A 25,456-nucleotide genomic window follows, 5' to 3' on the forward strand; every position below is an offset into this window, starting at 1 on the left:
GACGCCACGGTAAGAAGGGCGCTATTCAAATATTTCAACCTACAGTTTTTATGTTTTTCTGTTATAAGTTGTCACTGTGTAGTAGGGTCACGGTTTAAATGCAACAGAGACTACAACTTTCTTGCAGTAAATGCAATTGCAATGGCCTCCTACAGAGCTTATCAGGTCTTTTTCCCAAGAACAGAAATGAATTCTCTGTATGGATGTCTCATGTTTCTAGAAGAGTAGAACGCAGATGGGCATAGCCACATAGTCCTCAAGTGTTTTAACTGGCCAAGTTTCAGTAAAATAAGCAACCTTGTAAGACCAACAAATCAAAATATCATCTTTCAAATGAATCAACAAACATTACCTGAAGACCAGCCCATCCTTTATTAATATCATCTTGATCTGTATCGGATTCATTAAACCAACCCCACAAAACCCTTCTATTCTTTGATGGGTCAAAGAATGTCTTTGAAGCATAATAGTTGCCATAGTCGAATCTAAGCCCATCCCAACCATCAACAAAGTTCTTATAAACCAAATATTTATCCCTAGGTTCTGGGATATATGAGCCTATGGTATAATACTCAAACCTTGTAAGATCCAAGCTCACCTTGAGAACATACTTGACATTAGGACCAACAGCAGAGGTATCAAGGCCATTGTCCCCATACATTGACACTGGGAAAAAATCTGCACATTCAAACATACCAGTATTCTTTTTTATTTTTTTTTATAAAGAAACATACCGGTATTCGCCACTGAATGTAAAGGATGTTTGGCCTTTACCCCTTTGTTAAAATCCCTACTCTTATACAAATAAGCCATTCCTATATGTTTCCTTCGGCTAGCCACCAACATCCTCCAATGCCCACCGACCTTCCAAGCGGTTGTTGGGTCACGGAAGGCTGTTTTGTTCATGGTTTCTTCGGTAACGACTATGGGGTTGTCGTCCAGTTTGATCCATTCGCGCAAATAAGGGTCGGATAAGTTGGCCGGAACCGCATAGTTTTGGAATTGATAATTGTGGGAATCGATCCCTGTTTAGAAAACTACAGGCTTGCTGTTTGGAAGGACAGTGGCAGAACCCGACCAACATCCGTTGATATCGAAATGCTTTGAAGGGTAAATTGCCGATTCGAGAGCTTCCCAATTGATCAAGTCTTTAGATACTGAATGAGCCCAAACTATGTTGCCCCAAACTGCACCTTTGGGGTTGTACTGGTAGAATAAATGGTATATCCCATTGTAATACATTGGATCTATTTTATCAAATCCGTGTGAGAACAAATTACAAAAAAATAGGAATTATAGTTAAAATGAGCATATGAAAAAGTGAAATACAGTGTTTTGCTGAAAGACTTACCGTTCGGATCTGCCGTCAGGGCGTTTTATCATTTGTGCGGTCCACCATTGATGAACCAAAATCAAAATCAAAACCAAAACAAGTTAGTCTGTGCCTGTAAAAATCCAGATTACATCATAAAAATTTAAATAAATAAATTTATTTAAATAGATACGACAAGCTTCAATATATATATATATATATATATATATATATATATATAACTTCAAAATTGCACATATTTTATTCGTATATTATTTTTACATAAAATCTTTATCTTCTACTCTTGCGCCAATAATTTATGAAGTGATCCAGTTCATAGGAGGCTGAAAGTGATAGCCGCTCGGATGGAGTGTTTCATAGTGTTGCAGGTTGAAAAAATATTTTAAAAATCGCAACCAACGAGCCCTTCTATTTGCATTCTTGTTGATTACACTGACGTCCATAAAATTTGTTTTCTTAAAAATATAAAAATTAACTGAGTTGAACATAATATTTTATTTATTATCGTTGAACATTTTTATGTAAAGTTCCTCAATTTTTTTATATACAAAAACAAATTAACTGAGTTGATAAAAATAAAATATTTTCTTACTAAAATTTTGGTGAATAACATGTAAATAGAGAATCAGTTATAATGGATAACCTCCTCGGTATAACTCATTAAAATAATAACAACAAATCAAATCAACCATAATCTTTTTTTTTTATTCTTCATTTATTATTTTTAAAAAATCAAATAAACTGAATATAGAAAATAAATCAGTAGCTAATTATTTAACAAAAAATCAGCATAATTAAAATTAAAAAGTAAGAAAATAATGTAAAAAAAATACAGAAATAAACATCTAGTCTAATTCCGTTGAAGGCAAGGCAAAAGATAAAAGTGAAGGTTCTTTCAGCGTGCCTTCACATTTGGATATAAAGAGTCCTTAATCTTCTGAAACCGTTGATACTTCAATCTTAACTGACTTGGCAGCAATCTCATCATTATGTATGTTGTTAACCAATCCGGAACACTTATATCGTCGCCGAAACCCCGGGACAGGCTCGTTTTCTTAACCTCAAAAGCTGTAGGTAGAAAACTAACCGGCCAATTACCAGTAATCCCCACATGAACAATCCCCTTCATTGAAGTGATGAAACTGATTTGCATCTCGGACGATAATCATCCTCTTTGTAACAGCTGATACAAACTTAATAAATGTATGGCAATCAGCACATACTCTAAGGTTCTTTGTAATCCTGATAGGAGTTCCCTCGGTGTGGCAATGAGACCAAATGCAATAGCCAGCTTTTCACTGTGTGTATACAACATTCCAACCTTAACTTCCTCATCGAGATCATGTAACACGAAATTCGTATCCGGAACATAACCAGCTAACTCCAGTTTCTCGATCAGACTCTTCAGCAAATCATGTATCTCCTTTGGCAGAGGATGAGACTTGTCCCCAACACTAAACTGATGAATCTTGTTATCCACCTCAATCCAAGTCCAACCCGGGATCTTTTTCAAGTTCCTAATTTTTGCCATATCTTCCCACCTACCGGCATTCGCATAAATGTTGGAGAGTAACACGTAGTGGCCCGGATTCTGTGGCTGAATTTGGAGAAGTGATTTCGCAGCCAATTCTGCCAACTCTACATGCCACCAGCAAAGCACTCCATAGTCCGTCATCTTTTTCAACTGTCATGTCCTCTATTAACTTCAAGGCCTCATCGAGCCTCCCAGCTCAACCTAACAGATCAGCCATGCAAGTACAATGCTTCACATCTGGTCTCACACCATATTTGTCCCACATGGTGTCGAAAAGCTCGAGACCCTCATCGACCAAGCCAGCATGACTACAAGCATATAAAAGAGAAACAAAGGTTATCTTATTTGGCATTATCCCACAACTCGACATCATCTGAAATAGATCAAGCGATTTCTTTCATTGTCCATGGTAACCATAAGCTGCGATCATCACACTCCAAGTTATTACATTCTTCTCCCGCATCCCATCGAATATTTCCCTCGCAAGATCTACATTCCCACACTTTGCATACATATCAACCATCGCAGTACCCAATATCACATTCAAAATAAACTTCATTGTACAAATATAATCATGAATAAGTCTAGCCTTCTGCATAGCACCCAATTTGGCGCAAGCATTAACCACAGTCACCATTGTGACCTTATCCGGAACAAGGTCGTCATCTCTCATCCGGTCAAACAAAACCAACGATTCTTTAGCATTCCCACACTCAGCATACCCATCTATCATAACAGTCCAAGTTACAAGGTCTCTCTTTGGCGTATCATCAAAAAATTTACGCGCTTCGTCAATGGCCTTACTTTTGGCACACATATCAACAAGTGCTGTACAAACAAAGTGATCCAAACACAACCCAGATTTCAAAACAACACCATGAACTAAGCTACCCATTAACAAGTCCATCCTATCCCTACAAATTCTCAAAACAAAAGGCAAAGTATAATTACCAGGCTGAGCACTACACCTAGTAAGGTCCCTAAAAGTTCTAAAACAATTATCAAAGTCACCAGCTTTAGCAAACCACCAACCATAACACTCCAAGAAAACGGGTCCCTCCTCTCTCATTCCACCAAAAAAAGCATTGGCTTCACCCATGGCCTTGTGTTGAACGTATAGGTAAAGGAGTTTATTTAAACAAAGAGGTTATTTAAGAGTCCGTTGGCAACTATTTGGGCATGAACATGTTTGATTTGAAAGACGTTTTTGCAGTTTAACACGGCAGAGACAAAATTCTGGGGGTCTATAAGGAATGGAGAATGAGATTCCAGTGGCTTTTGTGTATGGGTTTGGGATATAATAAAAGGTGGTTGAGCATCTGCAATTGCAGCAAGTTGAGAAAGAGGTAAAAGGCGAAATCTCTCATGGCTTGCTATAAGAAAGGTTTGAGTTTTCGGGAGCTTTAACATGGGAATGGTATGAATACTATGGAAATTCCTTAATGCTTCAGCTCATCTTTGTTGTCGGCTCCGCCTTTTGATTCTTGTCCTTTATGCGCTTTGGTGTTATTCACTAATATTGCCTTTTTTTCTAAAATTAAACCCCCCAATCTCATGACTCACTATTGTCCCGAAATTGAAAATGGCGAGTTCTAGATAGAAAAGATGACATCGTATCCAAGAGATGCAGTAGAAAATGATGGTTCCTTTGAGTTAATAAAATATCTACTTATTTGAATTTCTTCTTCTTATATTTTTTAATTAGTTATAATAATTAATTTTATTAAAAATAAAGATAAAATATAGGATTAACTAAATAATTGAGTATTTATGTTTGTATTTTGTTTACATTTCTTTATTATTTTTAAAAAAATATAATAATATATAATCACTTTTATTTTTATTGAATTAAGATGAGGTCATCTCGAATTAACTATCGTTAAATATTTTGATATAATCACATATTTGATCATTGTTATTTACATATTTTCTCAATTTAGTCTTACTATTAATAAATTAAAATAAATTTAAGGGTAAAGTATAGTAATGGTCACTGAACATTTCTGAAGCTTGCATTTAGGTCCCTCAACTTTTAAAACTTGCAATACAATCCCCCAATATTTATCCCGTTTGCAATATGGTCCCCCAACTTAAACCACCGTTAGAAATTAGGGTAAATTATATAAAAGGTTATTGAACTTTTCAGACACTTGAATTTAGGTCCCCCAACTTTTAAAACTTACAAAACAGTCCTCAATTTCATTCTAAACCCCAATTTCCAAAGTAATTCAATTTCATTCTAAACCCTAAATTCCAAAATAATTCAATTAAATTCAATTATGTCAGATTTATTATTATTTAATTTCATCTTATTTCATGTGATACGTATTTTTTATATAAATATAATAGTATAATTCTTATCTGTTGAAGAAATTTTTTAATTAAAAAAAGTAGTTAGGATATAGAAGAGGTTGAAAATAATTCGAATTTTAAATTTATAAAATGTTATTTTGATGTATAAATAAAAGTGTAAACTACTAGGTTGACAACTTAACTATCTAGCCCTTTTTACTTTTGTCATCGATCTTTTAAATTTATCAATCATACAACATAATTATTTAACTGTTTCAACTAAGCCACTAGTCGTTACCAATTGATACAAATGATGAAGTGGCAGTTAAAATGAATTGAAATTATTATACATTTAGTCTTTATTATTTTATATAATCAATTTGGTCCTAAATTAAATAGAATTTAATAAATTAATCATTTAATTAGGATCTGACATGTGTTAGCACATGATCATGACACGTGTCATTAGTGACACATGTCACCACCTAATTATTTATATATGCTATCAATTTGGTCCTAAATTAAATAAAATTTAATAAATTAATCATTTAACCAGGATCTGACATGTGTTAACACATGATCATGATATATGTTATTGGTAACACATGTCACCACCTAATTAGAAGAAAATTAAGTTACAAAGAAGTAAAATTTGGGTCTTGGGCAAACTCAAACCTGAGTCACGCAAATGAAAGATACAGGGTGGAGCCACTAAGCTAACACCATCGTTTGTGTTAAGAGATATACAATAATACATATACTATAGTATGACCAATGCCAGAAAAAAAGAATATAATGGAAAATGGAAATAATGAGATTTTAACTTCGGCAAAAAATTTGAAAGCAATAAATGATGGGAAAATATTATATTTTTTTACAATAAAAAATATTATTTGATAAATTGTTTGATAGATTTAATATATTTTTTAAATATTAGTTGATACAATATTTTAAAAGAATAAATTTAAGATTTATATTTTAAACTAAATTTAATAATTATATTTTTCATATTTATAATTCATGATTATATATAATCTTAAGTTGAGTATTTCTAATATAATTAATAATTTTAATTTCTTATTAAAAATAAAATATTCAAAAAATATAAATGATTCATACATTAATATATGAATATATATTTTTATTTATACATCTAAATATAAATATACATTTATATAAATATATTTTTATTCGTATATTGAAATATTTTGATTAAAATATAAACATATTTTAAATACTAGTTTATACAAGAAAAATAAAATATATCAAAAATATAAATGATTCATACATTTAAATATAAATTGAATCATTTATATTTTCTATACATCTATATTTAATAAGAAAATAAAATTATTGGGGGACTGTTTTGCAAGTTTTAAAAGTTGGGGACCTAAATTCAAGTGCCTGAAAAGTTCAATGACCGTTTATATAATTTACCCTAATTTTCTAACAGTGATTTAAGTTGGGGAACCATATTGCAAACGGAATAAATGTTGGGGGATTGTATTGCAAGTTTTAAAAGTTGGGGGACCTAAATGCAAGCTTCAGAAATGTTCAGTGACCATTACTATATTTTACCCTAAATTTAATCATCCAATCGAATGATGTCATATGTCATCATTCGATTGGAAAACTAACTTTATTTTAATTTAATATATTTATTTTCCATCAATGAGAGGATGTGACATCCGGTAGAAAGAAAATAAAGCAAAGTAAATTAGAGCCAAAAAATTGGACTTAAATCATTTAGAAAATCAAGCATATATCCAACCATTAAGTCAAGACCAAAATTTAGTTTAACATGATATATATATTTTATACCTTAATGTATAAATACTTAACTTAAATTCGTCATATATATATATATTAACTTTAAAAAATAGTTTTTATTTTAACTTATTAAATATATTTTATTATTAACTTTATTTTTATTTTAATTTAAAAATATATATTTTATGTTAAAATATTTTAATATTAAGATAAAAACAAAATATATTTAATAATTTAAAGTAATAATATAATATATTTAGTAAATTAAGATAAAATATACTTTTAAAAGTTAAAATAATAATAAAATATTTATTTTTAAAAGTTTAAATAAGAATAAAATATATATTCTAAAATAAAAATAAAGTACTTTTAAATTAAGTTAATAATAAAACATATTTAATAAGTTAATATGGAAAATAATTTTTTAAAGTTAATATATATAAAATGTTATAAATTTAAGTTAAGTATTTATACACTAAGAATCAAAATATATACATCATGTTTGTCTATTTTAGTCCAAACATTGATATTGGCTCAATGATTGGGTACATGTTTGTTTTTTGAAGGGACTCGGGTTCGGATTATTTTAGTCCTAATTTGCTTTGCTTTGCTTTATTTTCTTTCAACAAGAGGGTGTCTTGACACCTATCATCATTCTATTAGAGAACTAAATTTATTTTAATTTATTTTTTATTATGACTAAATTGAGAGAATATATAAATAATATGGATCAAATGTGTGATTACATCAAAATACTATGTCATCTAATCTATTAACCGTTAACAATAATTAACCCATGATGATCACATCTTAATTAAATAAAAACGAAAGTGATCATATATTAATTAAATAAAAACGAAAGTGACTATATATTATGATTTTTTAAATGTGTGAGAGAAAATAGACAAAACACAAACATAAATAATCAATCATGTAGTTAATCCAAAAATATAGTAAGATTATCATTACAAAAATAAGTATACCATAACAAAGAAAAGTATTACACCATCGCAAAGCATAAATTATGACATGTTATTAAAATTACAAATTTTAAAAAGAAAGTGTATTACATAAATTAAGACAGATTTTAAGATAATAATTCTTCTACATTTTAGTTAAATTTTTATTTGATTTAATTTGAATTTTTTTTATGATATTAGTTGATCGTAGGTAATAGTTGCATGAAGAGAATTTGACTACAAAGAGTAGTGTAAGTCTCATTGAGTCCCATAAAAATTAGAACAATCGTTGTTGAAGAAGAGGATCTATGTTCGATCGATCAACCTCACAATCATAAGTCAAGAAAGAAATCAAGGAATTGTATTCGTCTCGAAACAATTTTAAATGAATAAATAATTAGAGACTGAAAAATCACATTGAATTAGTAAAAAAATTCGCAATGAAGGAAAAAATCCTCGAACCATCCACCTTGCATTCCTTTAGAACTTAAATTTGAAATGTTGGACTTTAACTTTTAAATCGTACGGCTTAAAATCATAAATCTTAATAAGACACATATTATTAAAATAAGTAATTTGATTTATATATATGATTGTATCAAAAATTAAGAAGCGTATGAATGTGCAAAATTCATCCCGTTGAGGGTTAACGATCACTTAGGAAAAGGCAGCCAACAGCCGAAAGATGTCCGCAGAGTTGGGTTTAAACTTGAGACAGTTCACCCGAGTTTACAACGGCCACCTTCGCTCCAAGATTCTTTGGTTCATTGAGTCGTTGGAAAAGGCAGCAAAGGCTTTTAATAAGGTTATTTGAAGTGTACCGGTTTAATCAAAATGGTCAACGGGACGGTATTTGGTAGATAACCGGTGGGGTCTATTTTCTGGCATGATACAGTTAAATTAAGAGTTGTGTTAAAATCAATTGAATTTATTTATTTTTAGTACGTGGTATATGCATTAATAAATCAGATGATATAAAATTTGAAATTATTTTATTTTAATTAAAATTTATAATAATATAAATTTTAATGATAAATAAAATTTAATCATACGAGGATACGTGTCATTCAAATAACCAAATTCTTTGTTACATTGGAAGTTAGCAAATTTTGTAAAGAATTCGTCGAATATTGTTTTGTATTATAATATCCAGAAACAGAATGGAAGCTCGCGAGTCAACTGTGAAGCTGCTAAGGAAGGAATCCACAACGGAACGCTGAGATGGCAAAATTCCATTGGCTTTCGGAACGAAACAAAAAGATAGTTCAACTGTAGAGAACCAAACCCCCCCCCTATTTGTTTTACAGAACAGAATACGCAATCTTATTTTTCTCTCCCCTCCCTCTCTATCTTCTCACATCGCTCGTTGAATCCTCAAGCCAAACTAAAAAGATAAGAAAATGATGATGGTTGCTTGTTCTTTCCTTGAATCCCATTAAGTGATTTGTTTTTCTCCCCCAAGAATCATTAAAAAAGGGCTTGAATCTTGGCTGCAAATTCCTGTCACCAAGAAAGAAAAACACAATGACTGAAGTTCTCCCATCATCCTCTTCTCACTTCTCTTCACCTTCAAGCCCCAGCGCAACGCAGCACCCCATTATCAACACCTCCGTCAGCATGGTTGCTCAAGAAAGCGACCAAGAAGACGAGTGCAGGCAAGACGGGGAGACGAAAGCAAGGGACAAAGGAGCCCAACAACTGCCTTTAATAACCATTTTGGTGACCGCTTTTAGGAAGTCTTTGGTCGGTTGCACCATCTCCGGGAGTAAAGACCTTTGTTCAATGGAAATCGGGTTGCCTACCAATGTTCAACATGTTTCCCATGTCACCTTTGATAGGTTCCATGGTTTCCTCGGTTTGCCTGTTGAGTTTGAGCCTGAGGTCCCCAGGAGACCCCCCAGTGCCAGGTAACCTCTTTCTTTCTCTTGATCAATTTGTTTTTTGATTTTCTTTAATTTCTTTTACTGAGACGTACGCCATTGTTATGAAGTAAAAGTGTGTTCGGAGTTTCGACGGAATCTATGCAGCTTTCGTTTGATTCCAGGGGAAACAGTGTGCCAACAATACTACTGCTGATGCAAAGGCGTTTATATGCAAAAGGAGGCCTCCAGGCATGTCATCGTCTATCTTTACTATTCCTGGAAACTTGCTTTGATTATCTTTATCCAATTTTTATATCTAAGTTCTCGTGTTGGTTTCTTTAGACCGAAGGGATTTTCAGGGTTAATGCAGAGAATAGTCACGAAGAGTATGTTAGAGAGCAATTGAATAAAGGAGTAATACCCGATGGGATAGATGTGCATTGCTTGGCAGGTCTTATAAAGGTATATTATCTTTGCTCTTTAAAAGCTGTGTGTATGTTCGATTGCTGATAAATGAGAATGTTGTGTGTTTTATAAATCTGCAGGCTTGGTTTAGGGAACTTCCTAGTGGTGTATTGGACTCTCTTCCTCCGGAGCAGGTGATAAAATCCCAGTCCGAGGAAGAGTGTGGTCGGCTTGCAAGGCTTCTTCCTCCGACCGAGGCCGCTCTACTCGATTGGGCCATAAATTTGATGGCTGATGTTGTGCAACTGGAACATCTGAACAAGATGAATGCACGGAATATCGCCATGGTGTTTGCTCCAAACATGACTCAAGTGAGTTAATCGTGGTAGTTGATAAAGCTCTGTCATTGAAACCTGATGCTTTCATAGTCTAATGATCTCCATTGCTGCTGTTTGTTGCAGATGTCGGATCCTTTGACGGCATTGATGCATGCGGTCCAGGTGATGAATTTTCTCAAGACACTTGTTATTAGAGCTCTCAAAGAAAGAGAAGATTCCACGGTAAACTCTGCTCCTATTTCTCCGTTAGAGCCTTCCGATAAGAATGGACGGCCAAGTTGTGCACGACTAGACAGAGATGCCAATAACAAGGTTAAAAACCAAAGTGAAGGAGAGAAAGCATTTGTTGCTCAAGAACCTGAGATGAAGAGCCCCGCTCATAACTCTAAAGGCTTCCTAATTTGTTCTGGAAATCGATCTCTAGTTGATAACATTGTCGCTTCGGCAAATGATCTCGAGGAAGGCGGTATCCGGAGTGTATCGGAAAAGAGAAGAAACGGTCAATCGAGTATGCCGAGCCTAAAGAAGGGATCGAAGAAGGCAAAAGAATGCTCGACGGAATGCGAATCGGGAGCCGAGCAGAGGAACAAGGAAACTCGGATTGTGAACCGCATAAATTCGAGAGCTGAGCTTTCTGAGGCTTGGAGGTGAATGGACTGAACCAGTTAATGTTTGGTTTAGTTTTTGAAATAGAGTGTGTTAAATGTGATTTCGGGTGGTAATTCTTTAACCATTTCCTCAACTTAGTGATTCCAACATGGTTTTTGCCTGTCTGATTCTTCAAGGCAGGATTTATACCCTTAATTCTCAAATGTAAAGGACATATCCATCCATACATATCATATAATAAAATTGTATCAAATGAAAAAAAAATGCATTACTAATTTAAAATAAATTGAAGATAACATAGCATTTGTATTGCTAGATGGGGCAAATTGTGAAATGCATCCAACATCTTTGAAGTTGAGGCAAAACATCTACGGGAAACCTAAGATGAGTTTTGTTACACCCTGACGATGTTTGCCGGAAAACCTGTTTCCAGAAACAAATAGGGAGACATCCACCATTATCGTCATTTGATTATAGAAGAATAAATAAAATAAGAATAAAGAAGAGGAGATTAAAACTTGGGAAGAAAAGTTTATGTTTAACCATTGTGTCATAATTAATTGATCTACTGTTGATAATATATATAAATTAAATTATAAGTCAAACTACTTAAAGAAAACACGTTACATTCAAAAACAAAAAAGAAAATGCTCTTTTCCGATTATTTTACATTGAACGGTTATCACAAATTTCTTTCGGTAAGGTACTGGCGGTGGCTTTCTCCGGTCACTACTCTTCATTTCCATTTTTTCAATGTTTGTTGTTTACTTTTCTTAATTTTCAGTTGTATTTTTATTTATTTCTAATAATGTTTTCTCTCGGTCTTTTTTCCGGTAAAAAATATCAAGACTATCAGTGTTTTTAGATTTCCGATGCAGAATCTTTTCATTGGTTTTCTTTGTTATTTTTCTCCTCTATATTTAGTAATCGAAAATGTCAGAGTGATCTATTTTTGTCTGTTGCTGCGTCAAATGCACGTGTTCTTGCTCATCAGGCTATCATTGGTCTCTCATTCTTATATTACCCTACTATTTTAAAAAATTTAATTAGATTATATTTTATTAGTGAAGAAAAAAAAACAATAATAAAATAACAACTAGAACAACGAGAAATGTCGAACAAAAAAATTCAATATTTTTTATGTACATTAAGTTATAGTAAATAAAAAATAGTATTTTAAATTACATTAAAATCAAATTAATAAAGTATACAAAAATTAAATATATAATTATACAGATTTATTCATCTGCCACATTAACTTTTTCATTAAAAAAATAAAGATAAATCGCTTGATTGAAATTATTTTAATAATTTAGAGAGTTAATTGATAGTCATATTTAGTGGTCAAAATAGAATTAATCATATAATTTAGTGACTATAAAAGTAATTTGCCTAAATTTCAATTAGAAGATGAATAATACAGGGATAAATTACACCATTCATCACTGAATTTTACTATCTCTCCTATGTTACTACTTTACTTTCAATTTTCTATTTTGCTCACTAAACTTTATATATTGAATCATTTTATTCAATCTTCTGTTAACTCTCTAACGGTGTGATAGTATGGCACAAGCATCAAAACGATATCATTTTGAATGCTCTTCTTTGCAAATATGGTGACCGGTTGCCGCCGTCGGCAACTACATCATTTTTCATTCCAATCACCGTCTACCATCATTGATGGTGGTTGTTTAGTCTCAAAATTCATGGGTCAGTTCATCTCAACCCCTGAGTCCAAATCTGGTGGTTGTTTAATGCGAAAATGTCCTAAAATCTGTGAATCTCGATTCAAATGTTTCAGCTTTCTCACTTTTAATCTCCAATTCGTGGACTTTGGAGCAAGTTCCGACAAAATAGAGGTCGGATTTAGACTCAAGGTGTCAATGCGAAGCAACCCATGAATTTTTATATCGAAAAACTAACCTCTACGATGGTCGATGATGGCCAGCGGTGGCATCCGGCAAACTTCTATTTTTATTTTATAGTTTTGTGAACAAAATAGGAGAGAGGGTAAAATTCAGTGAAGAATGGTGTAATTTACCTTTTATGTTTTCAATTATTTATATTAAATAATAATAATAATAAATAACAGGTCATCGCACCGTTAGAGAGTTAATGACAGAATGAGCAAAATGATTTAATTTGTAGGCTGTAAAGTTAAATGAGCAAAATAAAAAACAATTGAAAGTACGGTGAGTAAAATATGAGAGAGAGTAAAGTTTAGAGAAAAATGTGTAGTTTACCCATAATACAGATATGTTGGGGACGAAAACTCGAATATAAAGGCCCGCGAAAGTAGAGCGTCCGCCTCCTCATCCGTTGTGTCAAGACTCAAAATTAGGGTTTCCCCTAACAAAATCCCTCGGCATTCTTTGCTAGATTTCCCTCCAATTCTTCAAATTTTCGAGCTCGGTAACCTTTTCTTTCTCTTTCTAAATTTATTTGTACTAATCTCGAGTCTATTCTTTATGCTTAATGCTGATTGTTTTTTATTTAGGGTTCACCATTTACTGAATTAGAAATGGTTGTAACCTTGTTGTTTTTCCTCTCTTTCAGCTGATTTTATATTCTTATTTTGAATCTCTAATGTTTGAAATTTTGCAGTGGCAATACATAAATATGAAGTTTTGAAAAATACTTCATTTTGAATCTCTAATGTTGAAATTTCATGAATTTGTTGTTGAAATTTCATGAATTTGTTGTTGAAATAACGTCGTAAGTAATAGAGTATGAGCCTATGCGGGATTAATGTTTTTAGAATTCGATGAAACTAAATAAATTGATAGATACTTAAATTGATGCAAACATGGATGGGAATTGAAAGATGCTGAGTAGCAATGGTATGTTTAAAGTTAAACCTTGTTATCCGTTTGGTTTGCTAGTTGCAGCATGACTATTAAAGGAAAATTGTTTTGCTCTTTTGCTGGAATCACGTATTGTATCCCTTCTATTTCTTTATTTTCTCCATTTTAGTTCAATTTCTCATTCATTGCTTTTTTCCTTTTTGTTTTTCTTCCCTTTTCCCCTTTTGGTGAATGCATTTTCGCAGATATACATTAAATTAGAACTGACCATTGTTTTTTTGGGCACTTGCCCGCATCCATTTTCTAATTTTTCAAAAATTTCACTTTGTTGAGCATCTGAAGCCTCTTAATTATCATTCAGAACTTTCTTTGTCTGTGTCTATTACTACTTTTACTATTTTGTAATTCCCTTTTCTGAGAATCATTCAAGTTGCAACTCCTGTGAAGCCATATTATTTTATGGCTAAGATTCAAACAAAATTCTTATTCTGTGACTCCATTTGGCCTCTCATTTTTGTTTCCTCCTTTCCAAATTTGTACTCCTCTTTTTTCAATGCTTCTGGCTTCTGTGATTCCCTCACAGTTGCCTTGCAAGCTTGGTTTATTAGATACATAAAATGCCAAGGACAAGGGAAGAGATTGAAGAACAGGTGGACCTTGATGGAGACAATGACCCTGAAGAGACTATAGAGGAAGAGGTTGAGTATGAAGAAATAGAGGAAGAAGAGGAAGTGGAAGTTGAGGAAGAGGTGGAAGAGGAGGTGGAAGAAGAGGATGAGGATGCTGATTTGCAAAATCGCTCTGATGCTAATGAAGATATGAATGATTTTGAGACACAAGAAGAAAGGAAAAAGAAACATGCAGAGCTTCTTGCACTTCCTCCTCATGGGTCAGAGGTTTACCTTGGTGGCATTTCTCATGATGCTTCTGACGAGGACTTGAGGCGATTTTGTGAATCTATAGGAGAAGTTGTAGAGGTAACTTTTTTTTTTTTAATTTCACAATGTCTGGCTGTATTCCTCTTATTTGGACTGACTACATATTGATTACAGGTTAGGATAATGAAGGAGAAAGATTCAGGGGAGGCCAAGGGTTATGCTTTTGTGACCTTCAGATCCAAAGAGTTGGCTTCCAAAGCTATTGAAAACCTGAATGGTTCTGATTTCAAGGTGAGAAAGGATGCATTGCTTTTCAGGTCAACAAATTCTAGTAGGGTTTAACATTGCTATATATGTTTTATTTGTTTGCATCCAATAAATATCTTCCTTTATGCTTCCTATGAATTAAGAGATGAATAGTGCTTTCATTTCTACCCAAAATATTCTCTTTCTGAGTCTTATTTCTGTTTTCTTGTTTACTCCTTTTGTATTCTTCAGGGGAAGAAGATAAAATGTTCAACATCTCAAGCTAAGAATAAGTTGTTTATTGGTAATGTTCCCAGAAACTGGGGGGAGGAAGATATGAAGAAGGTTGTAACAGATGTTGGTCCTGGAGTCAATTGTATTGAGTTGTTGAAGGTTTGTGCATTAGTGCGTATGTTGTCTGTCACTTCCTGATTTACAAGACTGGTTTACTTATAATTCAAAGTTGCATTCCTCATGGCTAATTTATATTAGTTATTGATTCGATGAACTTGACATTTCGTAGGATCCAATGAATCCTGGACGAAACCGTGGATTTGTTTTTATAGAGTATTATAATCATGCATGTGCTGAATACTCGAGACAGAAAATGTTGAAGCCAACATTTAAGCTTGATGATAACGCGCCAACTGTGAGTTGGGCAGACCCAAGAAATGCAGAATCTTTTGCTACTACTCAGGTTTTTGATCTTATTTGCTGAATAATGCATTGTTGCTTCAGTGTTGGCCTCATTTTCTGAATAATGTGCATGTGAAGTTGCGTAATCAATTATGTTTGATATGTTGCAGGTTAAGGCTTTGTATGTTAAGAATTTACCAAAAGATATAACTCAGGATCGCCTAAAGAAGCTATTTGAACATCATGGAAAGATTACGAAAGTTGTAGTTCCACCAGCAAAAGTTGGAAAGGAGAACAGCAGATATGGTTTTGTGCATTTTGCAGAGAGGTCCTGTGCTATGAAAGCATTGAAGAACACTGAAAAATACGAGATTGATGGTAGGATATGCTTCTTGTACCTTGCAGATGTTATCAACTTCTGTATTTTCCATGGACAAAAAGAGCATTATAGATGATCTTTTGGTGGATTTTCTGTTATTGACAGGTCAAGTATTGGAGTGCTCTCTTGCAAAACCACAAGCAGATCAGCAGTCTGGAGGATCTGGCTCCCAGAAGTCACCCTTAGATTCAAGCTTCCCACCTTTTCTAGGATATGGTTTAGCTGGGGGAGCATATGGTGGTCTTGGAACAGGATTTGGCCCTGCAGGTTTTGGACAGGTGAGATGCTTTCTTTTCCCACCTTGTTCTCAGACTGCAGCCTTTTTATGCACATTTGTAATCATTTTTGGAAATACTTGGGAAGCAAAATAGTTTGTCAAATTTTTTCAGGGATACAATAAATATTGGTTCAGATCTCTATAGATTGTATTTGGGTTCTTTATTGTGGACATGGTGACTGGTTGATTAAACTAAAATTAACATATATATATATATATTGTGATCTATGCTGGCTCTGGCTCTATCCTGCTGTTTCTTACATACTCTCTTCAGGAACGTGATGGAACATTGCACTTAGAAAAAGAAAACCATCATTGTACCTACATCAGAATTTCCTTTGTTATAACAAGTTTACAAATATTCTATGATGGATCAGACTAATGTCGAAAACGTGATGGAAATGTGATGGAACGGTGCTGTTTTGTGGACTGTATGGAAATGTCGAAATCATATGGTGTTCGAGAATGGTAGGCTGGATCAGACTAATCTTTTCTTTTTGGCTAGGTAGAGGGTGGCTTCCTGGTTCTCGGCAAAGAACTCAAATTTCCCTATACTTCTTGATTGCCTTGTGGGAGACTTAACCTTGGCTGATTTGCACTGTTCTCCATCAAAGAATGGTTCGCCTAAGCCACAGTGGTGTCCCCCCCTCTGGGATTTTTTAAAGTGAATGTGAATGGGGCTGTAAGTTTTGACTGGAGGTGCAGTGGTATTGGCGGTGTGCTCAGGGATGCTGAAAATAAGAGGTTGGGGTATTTCTCGAGAGCGGCTTAAAGCAATTCAAGCTGGTTTAGGTTTGTTTTTGAATTCGGTGTGGAGTGATAAGGGTAGTCTTATTTTAGAAAGTGATTCTTCTATTGCTTTGAAGTGGATTAACAATCCGGAGACATGTCCGGTTGCGTATGTTCATTTGGTTAAAGACATTGCCAAGAGAGTGTTGGAGTTCAATGTGATTACTAGGCATGTTAAGAGATGTATTAATTGGGAAGCATATAGTTTAGCTAAGTCGAGCATAGGCTAGTGTGAGGTGAGGTGGGTGAATGTTTTGGGTGTTTTAATGGGGAACTTTTGTTCTGAATCTGGTCTTTTCTTGGATGTACTCCTATTAGTAATAAAATTTTGGGCACTCTTTTCCTCCATCCAATGGCCGTTGAGTTCTCCGGAGCTTGATGGGTTATGAAGGGGGTTTTTAATGAGGCCCTATTCTTAAAATATATATATATATATATATATATATATATTCTATGATGAACAATATCATGTGAGTGGACATTATTTTTGGGTTTGTACAACAGACTGACATACATTGCCAATTGTTCTTTATACTAAGGTGCCACTATTAAATTTATGACCTTTTGGAAATCGTATACCTGATTATTTGTTTGTTTTTAGCACCATTTTATTGTGTTTTGCTGATATTTTTATGTTAAAATCTTGCAGCCCTTGATCTACGGTCAAGGTCTAACCCCTGCTGGAATGGCAATGATGCCAATGCTTCTACCTGATGGAAGGATTGGATATGTACTGTAAGTTCCAACAATTCTTTTGCAGTCAATTGAAGATCATGTGAGCCTGAGTTATTGTTTGTTCATATTATCACACGTGTGCACGTGTGTTTTATGATAAGTGCATGTGCATGTACATAGATGAACAGTTTAGTACCCATTCGTTCCTTATTTTCGTTTCCATTTCCTTGTGTCTTAACATGCATCCAACTTGACATTTAATTTTTAAAGAAACTCATGCACATTGTTTTGATCATTAGACACCAGACTGATTTGCAATAATTATATACATTAATATTATTCATAACAAACTTTTGTGCCGTCTATGTTCTCATATTTTCCTTAGTCCTTATTATGATCCTTCACTTGAGAAGTTTATACTTTGGTACAGACAACAGCCTGGAATGCAACCACATACCCATCCACCGCAGCCCCATAGCAGCCGCAGTGGTGCTAGTGGTAGTAGCTCAAGTGGCGGAAGGCGTAACAGCAATGACAGTAGCCGAGGACGCCGTAGGTATAATCCATATTAGGTTGGTTTAAGTTTGCATTCCAATGTTTCTGGTAATCCAAGGCTGGAAGAAGAAAGCAAGGAATCTGGAATCTGTTTGTCTTTTATTTGAGGCTAAGCATAAGGATTGCCAAATTAGCTTGTTAGACACACAACTTGGTGGCAAATTGTACCTGTAAAACACAAACTGATATTTATTTGATACCAATTCTAGTGATCAACGATCAACAAAATAGTCCATTGAATTTGGTTTAAATGGTATTTCCCCCTTCCCAATGTAGAACTAAACTCAAAAGAGGCCTGTTCTTTGGCATTGTCTATATTATTAAAAGTGTTTTAATTTAATTATAAAATATATAATTATTAATAGTTTATTTTTAATTTACATGAATAATTATTAAGAGCTGGTGGGTTGAGATAGGCCGAAATGAGTTGATAAAAGAAAATAAAAATTTCAGGTCATAATTTGGCTCGCCCTATAGGTAGTTATAATTCAAAATTTAATGTCATTTATAATATTTAAATCCATATATTATTTTCAAATTTGAATGCATTTATTATTTGTATTAGTTTTTTACTATTATTATTATTATTATTTGGATTTAGCTTACAATTAAGTAAATATATTATATTTGTTAAATATCTAATTTTAACGTGTAAAAATATTAACATAAAGCTTTTAAATTATTGAATATTTACGAAAGGTTTAAAATACGAATCATCTCTGAACTGACAACTATATGACTCATTTGTTAAGTAAAATAGTCTCTTATAATGAATTTAGTTGAATTATTTCATGAACTTTGAGCACATGCCATAATATAACTTTTCCTTATAAAAGCTATTAATTTCATTAAAAATAGAGAATATCGTAAATTACAATGAAGATTTACAATCATAATTGTAAATTAAGTACATAATTAGGATAATTTCTTATAATTATTAAAAAAAACTAATAACTTAAGATCATATAAGGACCATATAAGGAATGATTAAAAATCTAACCAATACACTCGAACAAAGATAGATATAAACATATTTGATCGCATTGGCAAACGAAACACAAAATGGGATTAGACTACTAAAAGACCACTCAGACTCGAGCAATGTGAAAAGCTATCAACGAACGTAAATTGGGTATCCAAATCTAATCCGAGGGTCCAAAACAGAAAAGATCAACAAAATATCATATAAGCGCCAACTTGACCAGTCATGGAGATGTCAAATCACTTAAAAAGATAAATAAAAAAATAATCAAACGACTGAAAAATATGCCAAAAGAGAGAAGAAAAATGTCAAAAAGACAAAATAAAATGTGTAATAAAAACATATGAAAACGTGTTATACATACCTACTTATTGAAAATAAAAAAAAACCAAAAGAAATTTAAGATGTGATATAAGAAAAAAAAGATAATAAAGAATACTAATGATCGAAAATCAATATTAAAATTGGTATCGCCATCGATCAATAAAGACGAAAAAAAAGAATGATTAACGGCACATGAATAAGAGAAAATTAGATTTTGAAGAAAGGGTTTGATGTTTTTAATTGTAAAGACTTTTTTTCCATAAAATAACTTCTAAGATTAGTAATCTTATTGATGTGGATCATTAAGGTGGTGAGTGGTGACGATAAAGGAGGATTTTAAACTCTATTCTTTTTTTAAATATGTATTAATTTTAGGGAAAACTATATAAATGACCACTCAACTATAGACCTTAGTCTTGAAACGACCACCATTTTTAAATTTGCGTCAATCTAACTACTGAATTATTTAAATAGTTTCAATATAGTCACATGCCGTTAACATTTAACGGAAGTGTTTACGTGACAGTTAACAAAATTGGTATAATTAGGATGTGGGTCCTTGTAAAGTTACATATTCGCGGTGCTACAACCCTGCTTTGTTTTCTTCCATTTTGGTCACTACTTGTATATGATTTGTTTTCATGGATTTTCATTTAATGCAATCTGATCTTGATTATGTTTTTCATTTGTCTAATGCCTTAATTTGAGCATTAATTTTTAAAAATGTTATTCTAGTCATGTATTGAATTTATAGATTAAATCCCTTAGATTTTAGAATTAATCAATTTGATCACCAATATTAACTTTAATTCTTAATTTTTTTTAATTAGGTCCTAATTTCAATTTAATTTAATAAATTTATTTCTCCAATCAAATTGTGACCCATGTCATAATCTGATTAGAGGGTTTTTAATTTTAATTTAAATAATTTAATAAATTTTCAATCCAATAACTCACCTTTTGAATAAGTGACAATAAATGAAGATGAGTTTTGACACCCAAGGGTAACCTGCACATGCCTTAACCACCGACCTAATTCTTACGCTTGTCATTAAGATAATACATATGTTATATAACTTGTTCAAGTTTAAGCAGAAAAATTAAAATAACTTAATTGAATTTGAAGTCAAAATGAATTAGTAACCAAACAAGACTTAACCAATAGACTAAATATAATATTTAGGAATCAATTATATATATATATATATATTATAGTTAATGATAACAAAAATAAAAGCTTATAAGTGAGAACTTGCATCTAGGTCAATTGAGAATATGACAACACTTAAATCACTAAAATAAATCTAATAATTTATTTATAATTGATTTAAGATTTAATATTTTTAAACTAAATTTATTTGTTTTCATATTTAATTTTTAACTTTTAATGATTATATATATATATAATCATTAAAAATAATTTAATATTCAAATTATAATCATAAGAAAAAATATTTATTATTCAAATCATAAATTTATCTTTTGATTTTAAATTGTGCTCGTGAGTTCGAGTATTTTAAATAAAATTTTAATTTAATTTTAAATATAATTTCATATATATAATCATTAATAAATAAAGTTAATGCTCAAATTAATGCATTAGACAAATTAAAAACAGAATCAGAATCAAATTACAATAAATGAAAATCAAAGGAAACAAATCATATACAAGTAGTGACCAAAATGGAAGAAAACAAAGCAGGGTTGTAGCACCGTGAAAATGTAACTTTACAAGGACCCATGCTGTAATTTTACCAATTTTATTAACTACAAATGTTAACGGCATGCAACTACATAAATAGTTCGGTGGTCCAATTGAAATATATTTTTCAAATTTTGTAGCTAATTTAATCAAATTTGTAAGTTTTGGAGTAACTTCAATGAAAAAATAATACTCATACAAAACAAAATATTAATAAAAAATTTATAATTGTAATGTTTTAAAAGTTATTTCAATCTTATGAGTGTAATTGTAAGATGAACATAGCTTCTAAGATTAATAATAAATTTGTAGGCTTGGTTAAAGAGAGTGCAACTCAAATGGATTACTCTGTGATGAAGAAGAAGACCGAGAACTAGAGCTTGCTTTCTGTAAGAGAATCTCCAAGAAGCAGGGATTGAGCTCTTCTTGGATGAACGAAACAACTCATCTGCCGGCTGCTGCATAAAGTAACACATTGAATAAAAAGAAGCAAGTTTAAACAAATACCGTAGGATATACTCTTTTTTCACTTGAAAAAGAAATTCAACCTCCACTTCATAGAATCTAGCATATTATCCTGAGGAACATCATGGGATAGTCATAATTTATCATGGAAAATCTAGGGTAAAACAACACCTTACAAGTGTTATACCGATAATGATGAAGTTCAGCCACTGCATGCTTTATTACCAAAAAGATTTAAGAATCTAAATTAAATATGATCAACAACGCTTTATTTGAATTAAATTTACAAAGACAAGACAAACATATTGAAATTAAAAAAAAAAGTAAATTAAAATTAACCGAATTCTCAAAGAAGCATTAGGATGTGCTTCCATGAATGCACAGTAGAGTCAATGGTGTTCTACAAAACATGGTTATTCATTGTAATACATGATCAACTCATCCATATTATTCCATATAGCAAGCATCAATAGTCATTCCATGGATGCTGCAAAATATATGACATAAGTTGTAAAAGCTTGATACATACTTACTACTACTATTCTTAGATGAATGACACATCCCGAGGTGGTTCGATCCATATGTTCTCAAATGGATCTTGCTCTCCCCAGTCATAGCACTGTTTACGGGGATAATATCTACCGTCATCAAGCGAGTATGATATACACCGCTTTCCAAAGAAACGGACTTTAGAGAAGTAGACAATATTCCTCATTGTTCCTGGGAGGTCGGTCCTTGAATGAGATGACAAGAAACTAGCAAACAGAGTCATACCGTTAAGGGTTTGCATTTCTTCCCATACCATTTCTGATTGATCGAGTTTAAATATAATGGGGTTCTCAGTACAACAAGTATAGATAACTAAGATATCACCATTGTGCTCTGCCATAAATTTTCCCTTCCACCAATTTTTGGCAAAAAAGTTCTCAGGGCATCTCGGAGGAGGCACATGAAGAACATTCCAAGTACGCTCCAGCAGATCATAAACCCCTAACCAACCAGTGAGGCTAAGACAATAAAACATTCCACTGCAGAATACAATTTTGTTCCAAATGCTACTAACAAACGGCAACCGGTTCTGGTGATTAACAGTAGTCCACTCAGATGTCCCAGGACAGCATGTGCTAATAGCGACAACAGTAGGACTGATGTGCTTAATCGTAAAAACCACACAGCTGGAAGATGTTGGGGCACATGAGAAGGCAACCATCTGATATGTCAACTCAAATCTGGGAAGCTTAATCATCTCCCGAGTGAAGGGATTAAAGAAGAACACACAATGGTTTCTGGGTCGGTATAGCAACAACCAACCATCTTTAGTGTAACAAGCCCTGGATCCATGCAATTCTGATAGCTCGAGGGAGTAGGTTTTACGCACTGATGGATCATAGAACTCATACAAGTTACCATATTTTGGAAAGTACATGAGCCACGGTGATTGGTTGATCACTCGGACAGAAATTGCAATCTTATTCCACCTCTTGCATACAGCAGAAGCTCGGACATTGTCTTCTAGTGTTAGGTAGGACATGATCAATTCCAAAAGTTCCCCAGGAAGATCAGACCATGTTTGTAGCTTCAAACTCTCCTCATCCTCAAATGGTTTTCTTTCATCCACATTTATTGTTTCAGCTAGCCTGTACAGATGAAAGGATTATTAATATTCAAACGCCATTATCAGCATTAAATTCTAAAAGGAAGTGCAAAAAGGGTGGCATAGAAACCCAAAAAAGGCCCTATATTGCTCGAGCATGCCTACTGCTTAACATGCTTTATACAAGAAATTCAAAATTCAACGCTTATTGTTTCTTAAACATACAACAACTGATCAACTTTGTTTAAATAAAACATATTTATCTTCCATTCGTTACAGACTGTATGCTAAAATGGTACATCCATAAAAGGTACTTATTTGATTTAACCATAGGACAGCTCCCAGGTCCCAACCGCAGGTGGAAAATTCAAGCCAACAATACAGTTATGAAAGAAACAACAACACCAGTTGCCCTCGGTGCATAAGGAGTCACCGTATGAAACATGCAAAATGCTTCATATTCCCATCCAATCTGACATTGCCTACAATTTGAAGTCATATTTCTACTTAAGAAAGTCGTTTTTGTTGGTTAGCCTAAAACAAAATTAGCAAATAACAAATGCACCATGATAAAAAAATATTTTCTTTATAACCTTTTCTTTGAGAAGTAAGATCTCTATTCAAATAACATAGAAAATCAATTGAACACTGAGAAGTAAGACCTCAGTACATTTGACTATTTCAAATAACACAAAGATTGAAACCCAATTCAGAATCCTATATAGAACAAAATCAATTCCATTATGATTTCATGAAATCGAATTAATATTAGTTAGAAGAACTTTGATACTTAATGGAATCCTCAATGAAAAACTAAGATTGTTGGATAGCTGCCTATTGGTAGTACAAAAATCCACTAAACAAAGTCTCAAATGGTAAAAGAACTTTAAAGTCAGTACTTCATTTACAGTATTCAATTTGGAACTTGTGGTAACAATTCAAAGACCCTTCTTTAACAGACCTTTGGAACCCTTAACCTTGTGGTTCAAAAGACCCTTATAAAATTCAATTCAGTGATCAAAACAAACTGAAGTCACGGTAGAGCTGAAATACCTCAAGATTGCATTCAACAAAATATCCAAATTTTAAGCAGAAACTGTCTAGCATCAATAATCACAATGTTATGTATGATTGATTGATACTTGATAAAAAGCCACAAATTAATCTACATCCTGAAACCCTGAATTATTCTCAACATAGGCATAGTAAAAAAACAAAATCAAAATCAAAATCATCCCAGCTCAATAGTTTTAGATTTGGCGGCGGAATTTTGCATAATTCAACAAGTGAATAACACATTTTATCTCATATCAAGCACTCAGAAGGCTCTAATTCCTAAAACCCAAATGACATTTCAATGAAACCCTAACCTAACGATTAAAAGTTTTAATCTTTTTATCAGAAAGAAACGCTAAAGTTATCAACATGGTTACTCAAACAAAACCCAAAAAAGAAAATACTTACAATTTAACCTTTCTTTTCTTCCTCCCAGCCATAAGCAGCCGAAAAAGACTGAAGTTTTAACCGCCTAATCCCCCAAGGAAGTGATGTGTGAGAGAAAAAGAAGCAGAGAGAAATGTAAGTAAGCTCAATGGGGTAGTGGGGAAAATATGTTAGGGGAAGAATCAGATGTGGCTGATTTCTTAGTAATAAGGAAAAGCGACAACCAAGCATGGCTGCCACGTCATCTGATTTTTCTTAGATGAGCTAGTGTGCGTTTATTGATTAGTTTGATGAGAAAGAAGAGTGGAAGGTGTATGGAGTTATATGGTAAAGAGAAAGTGACGGCAAAAGGCTTTTTCATTTCATTTTGGTCAAAGTTGAGAAGGGTAAATGTTGATGCCATTTTGTGAATTGTTGTATCTCCATCCAAATACATATTATCTACGTATTAAACTACTCCATACACCTTCCACTCTTCTTTCTCACTTATTAAAGAAATTATTATTCCTAGAAGATACAAGTTCGAGCACCCGTAATTATAGTAGGATGATTGAGTGTTCATTGTCAAATGGTTGAATGTATTTAGAATAATAATAAAAATC

At 32.9% G+C, this 25,456-nt stretch overlaps 3 protein-coding genes and 2 pseudogenes across 4 annotated transcripts; 2 read left to right on the plus strand and 3 right to left on the minus strand.

Annotated features, from left to right (window-relative positions):
• Window positions 1-94: 94 nt before the first annotated feature.
• LOC120192846 lies at window positions 95-1,242 on the minus strand (annotated as a pseudogene).
• Window positions 1,243-2,427: 1,185 nt separating this feature from the next.
• LOC120192873 lies at window positions 2,428-4,277 on the minus strand (annotated as a pseudogene).
• Window positions 4,278-9,240: 4,963 nt separating this feature from the next.
• On the plus strand, window positions 9,241-11,155 carry LOC120192862 (rho GTPase-activating protein 5-like). Its single transcript, XM_039195564.1, has 5 exons — window positions 9,241-9,795; window positions 9,879-9,999; window positions 10,093-10,212; window positions 10,296-10,526; window positions 10,617-11,155. Exons 1-5 carry the CDS (start codon window positions 9,413-9,415, stop codon window positions 11,142-11,144), a joined length of 1,383 nt encoding a protein of 460 aa, XP_039051495.1. The 5' UTR covers window positions 9,241-9,412; the 3' UTR covers window positions 11,145-11,155.
• A 2,274-nt stretch (window positions 11,156-13,429) lies between these two features.
• Window positions 13,430-18,625, plus strand: LOC120192860 (heterogeneous nuclear ribonucleoprotein Q-like). Of its 2 annotated transcripts, XM_039195562.1 has the most exons (9): window positions 13,430-13,517; window positions 14,493-14,886; window positions 14,962-15,078; window positions 15,286-15,426; window positions 15,557-15,730; window positions 15,840-16,047; window positions 16,154-16,326; window positions 17,764-17,849; window positions 18,220-18,625. In XM_039195562.1, the coding sequence occupies exons 2-9, from the start codon at window positions 14,527-14,529 to the stop codon at window positions 18,359-18,361; spliced, it is 1,401 nt and encodes a 466-aa protein (XP_039051493.1). In that variant the 5' UTR covers window positions 13,430-13,517; window positions 14,493-14,526; the 3' UTR covers window positions 18,362-18,625. The 2 variants fall into 2 exon arrangements, with proteins under 2 accessions (XP_039051493.1, XP_039051494.1); XM_039195563.1 differs by lacking the exons at window positions 17,764-17,849; window positions 18,220-18,625 and adding an exon at window positions 16,831-17,429.
• Window positions 18,626-22,247: 3,622 nt separating this feature from the next.
• LOC120192842 (F-box/kelch-repeat protein At1g57790-like) lies at window positions 22,248-25,106 on the minus strand. The gene is made up of 2 exons (XM_039195555.1): window positions 24,876-25,106; window positions 22,248-23,454 (listed from the first exon to the last, which is right to left on the minus strand). The coding sequence occupies exons 1-2, from the start codon at window positions 24,905-24,907 to the stop codon at window positions 22,362-22,364; spliced, it is 1,125 nt and encodes a 374-aa protein (XP_039051486.1). The 5' UTR covers window positions 24,908-25,106; the 3' UTR covers window positions 22,248-22,361.
• Between the last annotated feature and the right edge of the window lie 350 nt (window positions 25,107-25,456).

This window comes from Hibiscus syriacus, unplaced genomic scaffold, assembly GCF_006381635.1.
Source record: "Hibiscus syriacus cultivar Baekdansim isolate YM2019G1 unplaced genomic scaffold, ASM638163v2 tig00116982_pilon, whole genome shotgun sequence".
Taxonomy (NCBI): Eukaryota; Viridiplantae; Streptophyta; class Magnoliopsida; order Malvales; family Malvaceae; genus Hibiscus; species Hibiscus syriacus.